The 8,553-nt window shown below is 35.6% G+C and overlaps 1 protein-coding gene across 1 annotated transcript; it reads left to right on the forward strand.

Annotated features, from left to right (window-relative positions):
* Window positions 1-1,445: 1,445 nt before the first annotated feature.
* Window positions 1,446-3,381, forward strand: LOC132030206 (protein HAIKU1-like). The gene has a single exon (XM_059419730.1). The coding sequence runs from the start codon at window positions 1,950-1,952 to the stop codon at window positions 2,994-2,996; it is 1,047 nt and encodes a 348-aa protein (XP_059275713.1). The 5' UTR covers window positions 1,446-1,949; the 3' UTR covers window positions 2,997-3,381.
* The last annotated feature ends 5,172 nt before the right edge of the window (window positions 3,382-8,553 follow it).

The raw sequence follows: 8,553 nt of genomic DNA on the forward strand, positions 1-8,553 counted from the left end.
AATTTTGCACAATTCAAATACTTGTTAAAAAAGAAGTATGATTAGAACTTATTAAAAGGTATAAAAATCGTTTAATATTTGAAGGATATTTTGGTCAACCAACATTTATATTCATGCTTTTAAATTAACTAGTCTCTATAAACGTGCAGTTGCACGTTATTTCTAGTCAGTTTCAATCTTTCTAGTCAATTTCAATCACAAAATTATTGGATTATATTATTTGTAATTATATATATATTTATTTTATGAATTACGAAAATACTAAGTATTAGATATTATAGAATTGTGTCTACTTAATACTTCTTTGAAATTGATGTTCTGTGTCCCGCGTTTGGAGTCCTTCAAAAAGAGTAACCGTCGAAATACAACAATTAATACACAATAAGATAATAAAAACTACAACATTTACATATTAAAATTAAAACTCTCAGCCAAAATCAAAAGAAACCATCAAGCATAAATGATGTCCAAGTCATGAATACAAATTTGTCATAGTCACCGTCACCGAAAGTTTGTTTTAAATAAAACTATTAATTAATTTTGAAGTCTTAAATTATAACCTTATTCATTTGGAGTTTACTTTAGTACAGTGAGTCTTCAATCTTATTCTCTCTTTTAAGATACAACACGTAAGCCAGTTAGTCTACTAAAATATGGTCTCATAATTAAGTAATCATTTTCTTACACACTAAAAAACCTTCAATCACAACGATATCCAACGCAAATAGGCCACTGATTCGATTTTTCCTTATTTGGATGTGATAGCAAATTAAATACTCCTCTTTAAGTAATTACGTACTAGATTAGGAATCAAAATTCAGAAGTCGTATTCGTTTTAAACTCTATTTTTAATTGTGAATTTTTTTCATTTATCATAATAGCCCTTAGAAATATGATAGAATTAGATTAAAAGAGTATATAAGTCATTCACTATTTAAAGAATATTTTGATCAATTAATATTTATATTCATATTTTTATAATAATATATAAGATATAAATATAGATAGTAATTATTATACTCGTACTTAAATAAATTTGATTGGGTACTTAAGTGTTTCCCTTGCATAACCGCAGCTGAGAAAGTCGCTAGGTGTGACACACCCTTGTCAACTACGCAATATGTTCGTCACTCTAATTCTATCCACTAGGCCCCACACTTCTTTTTTCACAATTTCTCCACTTCTTTTTTCTTCTTCATCATCATTATAAATTTTTCACTTTGTAGTCTAATTTTTAACTTCAAATTTCCATTTCATTTCCTGGTTGACTTTCAACCCCTTGTTCCCACTTGCTCCAAGCTAGGGTTTATTATTTTTTTCCCCAAACCATAGAGTAAAAAACCCTTCAAATATAGAATTTTTTATACTGAATTAAAGAAGAAGGGGAAGAAGTTTCTTGATCAATCAGTTCACATGGGTTATTACTACTTTGCCCCACTAATCAAGGCGTAAGTTTCTCTTCTCTGACCCTTTGTACAATTATTTTCGTTTATCTATTTTCAGCTTATATCTCAATCTTGAAAAATAGAAAAAGGTGGGATTTTTGGGTTGTTGTGAATTCTTCAAGTGTTTTGGAAGGATAAAGATTTGTTCTTGGAAGTCTACAGAGAGAAGCAATAATTGGGTGTTGAGTGTTTTGTTGGAAAACTCAATAAATACTCAGATTTCTCTGCTTGTTGGTTCATTTTGGGAGTTTGGGAACAGTTTTTGCTGATTTGATTTGGGGATTATACTGGTGTATGTTGCTATTACAGTTTCAAAGTTTGAAACTTTGTTTTTGGGACTTTCTTGGGTAGCTCTTTGAATTTGCTTAGAATGATTTCTGGAGGGTTATTGTGTTTGAGCTCAAAGTTACTGTTTTGATTGGAGTTTCATTGATGGTTTGACAAAGAGAAGTTATTCTAGGTAAAGCAACATTTGGAGTTAAGTTACTGAAGAGTTGTATTCAGATGGATAATTCGAATCGGCCTAACAATCGGAATCTTGATTATTTGGGTGTGAATAAATTGGGGAAGAATATAAAGAAAAGTCCCATACACCAACCCAACTTTAATAATGCAAATAGTGCTAATAGACAACAACCTCAACCTCAAGTTTATAATATCAACAAGAATGATTTTCGGAGTATTGTTCAGCAATTGACTGGTTCGCCATCTCAAGAACCTCAGCCTAGACCTCCTCCTCATAATCCACCAAAGCCTCCAAGTATGAGATTGCAAAAGATTCGGCCTCCCCCTTTGGCACCCATTAATCGTCCCCAAATTCCCATGCACCCTCCAGCACCGATGCCAGCCCCTGGTCAACCTGCAGGTGGTGTTGCATATAATAACAATTTCGCGAGGCCTCCTCCTCCCCAGTATGGTCAGCCATCTCCCCCTATGATGCCACCGTTTAACCCTGGTGATGTTTGGGCTAATACAGCTGAGTCTCCAATCTCAGCTTATATGCGTTACCTTCAACATTCGATAATAGAGCCAGGGCCTAAACAAACACAAACACATCCTCCGTCATCCGGTTTACTTCCTAATCCTTCAATGCCACCTCTTCCGTCTCCTAGAATGAATGGCCCCCCGCCACTCCTCCCATCTCCTAGAATGAATGGGCCGCCGCCACTCCTCCCATCGCCTAGAACAAATGGTCCACCTCCTCTCCCATCCCCGCGAATGAATGGTCCACATCCTCCTTTTCCATCTCCTAGGATGAATGGTCCTCCTCCACCTCTTCCATCTCCTAGTTTTTTTCCGTCCCCCACTTCTCAGTTCCTTTTGCAATCACCCACTGGCTTCTTTAACATGTTATCTCCTCGATCACCTTATCCGTTGCTTTCTCCAGGTGCGCAGCATCCTCCACCATTCTCTCCGAATTTCTCCTTTTCTCACATGGCTCAGCCTGGGATTTTAGGCCCTGGACCACAATTTCCCCCATCTCCTGGTTATTTTCCATTATCACCCTCGGGATTCTTCCCCATGACAAGTCCAAGATGGAGGGATCAATAGTGCTAGGAAAAAGCTACTGACTTTGGACAGCTCCAGTGACTGAATTTGGTTTGAGGTATTTCGTGGTGGAAATCTTCTCCAAATTGAAGCTTTATACCTGTTGGGATACAATGTACCCTAGCTAAACGTAAGAGGTCTTTTTAGAAATTTGTATTTATTTTTGTTCCTTTTGTTCATTATTATTTTGTTAACACACATTGCCATCTGTAGCTGATTTATCTCTTTATTCACTTAGTACTAGGCAATGTAGTTAATTAGGCAACTCAAAAAGGGCCGTAACTTGTTAGATGTTGTTTAAAGTGATCTATATGTAGGATACATGCAGGAAAGATTCTTGTATTCTTGTACTTTCACATTTGGAATCAAATACTTATAACTTTCTTCATCTTTTCTCCTTTCATGTGGATAACTTCTCATCTCATGATTTCATATTTTGCACGATCTTATCATTCTTTGTCGCCCTACAAGTTCTGTGCAGTGTTTATTCATCTTTCATGCATGTGTTTGTTTCAAACCTGGTATTATAATATTCAATAGGAAATTTGGAGTAGAAATGTGTTTTACCATCTAGTTTTTGCCAGAAGTTAGCCAATCCTAATTTAAATAAAAACCTTACTTCAAAAGTTGTTCTATTGAGCTTCTGAGTGGAGTTAAGCAGATCCATGAAGAATGCCTTGTTAACTGCCAAGGGAGAGGACAAATGGATCCACTTTTAGAATCTCCTGACTCCTAATATTATATGTGTGAGGCAGAGGTTAGGGTGACGACATGACAAAATCAGGACGTAGACATGGTCAGGTAGCCTCGCAACCTCAAAGCATACGGCCGGACTTAAGTTCTGCAGTAAGCTGGGTCGTATTAATAGGTGATATCGTTCAGTGTTCAGTTCCATTAAAACATAAAAAGCTATTTTTACCAAAGTAGACAAGCCATTTTTTTATAGCAAAACATTTGGGTTTCTTGTTTTGACTCACTCTGGCAATGGCTTTTATATGTGCCCATTATTATCAGTGATTCAGTAATGTACTAAACACTCATATTATCGTATTAGTATCAAGTATGTATCTGTATTGTGCCAGTAGTTGGTCAAGCAACATGTATATGTCGACTGAATATTCGTGTTCACCCTTTTAGATAAGTTAAGAGTTAAATATGTGAACCAAGATAATTGAATATCTTAAATGGTTGCACTTCGGAAGTAATTAGGGAGCTCATTTGTATCATTCCAGGCAAATAGATGTTCGACAAGAGGTTTGAAGCTGATAGAAGGTTGGAAATGGGTCATGCTCATAATTTGGGATATGCACAAGAGGTGATATGTGAATGCAAAATGTGGAGATTTCTGTCCTGTACCTAGTTTGAGAAGTAGGGTGAAAGCGAACGATTCTTTACATTTTCATGGATAGCTCTGAAATGCCCAAACCTTGAGAAAAACTTAGCTCTGAAATGCCCAAACCTTGAGAAAAACTACTTTCAGAGTGCAATGAGATGGTTGATAGCTAATTTGAGAGTGGGATAACTTCATTCTGGCTGGGGAATTTATGATTGGTCATCCATGCAAAGTTATTTTCTGTCCATTCCTTTGGAATTTGAAAGTTTGTCACTGCTATAAAGACCTCCTATATCTAAATGTTCGTTTTCTGGAAGAATAAGTTTGTGAGATGTGCAAAGTGTAGTAATCTTTAATGGTTGTGTGGACTGAAATGAATCGAAGATCTTTGCTTACTTTATTTTGTTGGACAAACCTAACCCCTATAACTAGTACTGATCATGTTTTGGACGTTATTAGTTCCTAGTCTTAGCATGATCAGTTTCAATGGAGCCAACATTTATACTTTTGTAACCTCGGATCTCCTTGATGCCTTTCTAATGAAATGACTTCATAAGAAAAGGGATAGGTAGCCTTAGAGCAACGGTAAAATTGAGGTGCGGCCCTTCCCTGGTTCCTGTTTGAATGCCGAATGCTCTGTGCATCGCGTTGTCATTTAGTGATCAGCGGTTGGTGGCCATTATCATCTCTTTTATGAGAACCTAATGTAGCTAAAGTTGGTTATGAGATCAATTCAATATTTCCCTTTTCTCTTTAATTGCATAGTTAATTCTATATTTTCGGAAATTCATCTGTCTATATAGTGAACTTATAACTATTTACAACTCTACGACATTATAACTTACAAATATTATCAAACAGGTATGGCCCTTCTAGGATTTTATCGCAACTCTCTTTAGTTTTCTTAGGATTCTTAGTGTTTAAGATTCACGGGATCTGGTTATTTATAAGGTTGGTGGGTGATATACTACTGCCTGTGTCCAGACACACTAACATTTCAACATTCTCTTGGATCTGGTTGCTGCATCCTGTCTTTGATCAAAAACCGTAAGTCATAGCAATAGAAGCTTTGCCTGGTCGCAAAAAACTTGAGGATCCATTACATTGAGGTTGTGGATTCAACTATGGAATGAGTGGGCTATGTTCTTCTTCCAGTCTTCTGTAGTAGGTGTGGATAACATTGTATTTATGGATGATGTCAGTATGTTACATAATATCGACTTACCTTGACTTTATGGATGTGTAAAACTCCTCTTTTAGAATTTAAGAAGAAACTACTAGCTTTAATTGCACTGATCGTCTCCAATAGTGCGTTGTATTGAAATTTTGAGATAATGGTCAAAAACACACTTAAACTATCACTTTTTCGATAGTTCAGGTAGGAAAAGGGAACAACTAATAGTTGAGGTGTGTTTTGATAAATAGTTGGTGATAGTTCAGGTAGGAAACTCACGAAAAAGTGATAGTTCAGGTGTGTTTTTTATCATTAACTCTAAAATTTTAGAAGAAATTATTTAAAATCATTTGTTAAGTTAGTTGAATAGTGAGAACATCGTATCACAGTTTAAAACTTGTATAGTTTAATGAATTTGACTTGAAAGTTTATAGAGATTCTGTTAAGTATTCTCAAAATGGATAGTCCTTCATATAAATTGAGTCAGAGAGAGTTGCAGAATTGTCTAATGGCTGGCTGCTGCTTCTTGCTGCTGAAGGCGGTTACAGGTAACACAGGTCCAGACCATTGAATGAGCTCCTTGACAATTTTTTGCCGGTTTAAGTAAGTGTGCTTAAATAATATAATTTCTTCCTAGGTTTTAGCTCATACGGTTGTCTTAGTAGTTCCGTAAGCCGATTTGCTTTTTCCTACTTGCATTGAATAAATTATTTCTTATGCACATTTGATTTGTGATTCTTGCACAACTAGCAAAAGAAAAATGCATTGGCGACTTACTCTCAATTTCTTGTCAGCTGCCAAACTTGTTTCATATGAATGCTTTCCTCGTTTTAAGAAACTTTTTCGGTATTCATATAGAGTTTCATGCGAACTTTTCTTCATGGAAATTGCTATGGATTTTCATGAAGTTGGTATAGTTTGTGTTGGAAGTTGACTCGGTAATCAAATTGCTGTATGAGTCCTCTGAGTCTATCTTGACTGAGCATTAACTCTTAATTTTTTGGTTTTAGTTGAATTTTTTTGAAGGACCAAATAGTTACTATAACATGTGTGCCATGATGGAACTTGGACCATTTTGCGTCTGGAGCCATGGACTATTTATTCAACATCAATCTACTCTTCCTGTCTTTTTACTTTCAAATTCTTCTATCCGAACATAACATGAAGGACCGATCATTCACGAACATAAATAATATTAGTAGAGGAACAAATATAAAATCACACGTTACAATGTCTATGAAATGTAATCATTTAGCAAAAACTATGAGAGACCGTGATTCAAATCCAAAGAGAAAAATTATTACTATGTGATTTCTTTCCATCTGCTTAGGTTTGGTGGACAAAGTTATTTGGTCCTTATGCTAGTGAACATAGCGGGTATTTAGTGAAATAGGATAGGTGCACACAAGTTGGTCTGTTGTCGTTATTAAAAATGGTAGTAATATTTGTTTAAGAACACTGGGATCAGAAAGCGGAATAAAGTTATACTACAAAGGAAATTTTGTCTCAGGTTTCAATCTTAATTAGGTTTTGACATACTTCATCTAAAAAAGAAAAAACTATCTAGGGAGCTAGAACTGTCTAGGTATTATTTCTTGGAACATCCTCAACTATAAAAAGAGGGATCTACAGTACTTCTATAGTTTTCAATACGTAAAATCTTATTCGAGAAAGTTTAGAGAATTCACACCTAAAATTAAATACGTCGACTCTGGGGAGTATTTACTGAACTGCTGCCCCTTCGACCTAAGACGCTCGAGGAGAAAAAGTGCAAAAAGAATCAAATGGAAGATTATTAGTAGTAATTTCTGGAAAAAAACAATAAGATCGTTAGGATTTAGTTTGGTGCAAAACTAGGCTCAAGAAAGACAATAAACCCTATTAATACCTTGAATCTTCAATGGTGTTTTAATTTTGATTTCCATCCTTGTTCGACACCTTCTTTGGGTGCGACTAATCCGGGTTCGCGCTGGAAAGTCTCAAATTTAAAGCACTTCCTATTGAATGCGACTTCATACTTAGGGCTCGAACTCGTAACCTCTAATTAAAGATAGAGGAACGCTCTACCATATCCTTTGGTGGGTTTAATGATGTTATAGACAACCTATATTTTGCAAGTGTTCAATATTTGGACCTTGATGTAACGCCATTAGTGTATACATAGAATTGTGCAGAGGGCAATTCGCAGGAATGCCCTTATTTTGGAGTGCTCTTTAATTTTTGGCCATTAAATTGGTGGTCTTTAATTTTTGTCCTTCGCTAGAACTCCTTGATTTAAGATTCGAACCTCAGCTCAGTCAAAAATTTTTTTTAAAAAAACCCGCAAGGTAGAGTTTGGATTTGCTAGGCAGAGATTTGCCTGCAAAACTCTGCCTTCAGGCAGTATTTTGGTGAAAATCGCTCGTAGGCGAGTAGTTTGCTCCCTTAACTCGCCCGATCGGGCAGAGTTTCTCTAAGGCAAACTCTACCTTAAGGCATATTTTTGCCTTAAGGCATGCCAAAACTCTGCCTTAAGGCCTAACTTTGGCCTGAACAGGCGTAACTTTACTACAAAATTCTACCTTGCGAAATTATCTTTTTTTTTTTTTTTTTACTGAGCTGGAGTTCAAACCCCTCATGGTATTAGGCGAAAGGGACAAAAATTAAAGACTAGTGCATTTGAAGGGCACTCCGCACAAAAAATTGTTGTGCAAATCCATAAAGTGAGAACGGCATAGTAGGAAATAGCGGTGGGCATGATATGGTATATACTGATTACCATACCGAAATCGAATTTCTTTATACTAGGGTTTGGTATTATGGTATTTGATATACATTTTTAAAAAGTTTGGTATTTGGTATTTATAAATAATATACTGAAATACTGAATATCATGCCAAAGTATATAGTTACATATACAATTCATATATATTAGTATTAAAATACTAAAAACTATTTAATCTAGTATTAATACCAAATTAATTGTTTAGATATTGGAATTTTGACTTATTAAACTTGATTGAAATGCCCTTTTTGTCTAATTGATTTACCAAGGGGATTGGTTGTGCTTTCTT

The sequence above is a fragment of the Lycium ferocissimum genome, chromosome 9 (assembly GCF_029784015.1).
Source record: "Lycium ferocissimum isolate CSIRO_LF1 chromosome 9, AGI_CSIRO_Lferr_CH_V1, whole genome shotgun sequence".
NCBI lineage: Eukaryota > Viridiplantae > Streptophyta > Magnoliopsida > Solanales > Solanaceae > Lycium > Lycium ferocissimum.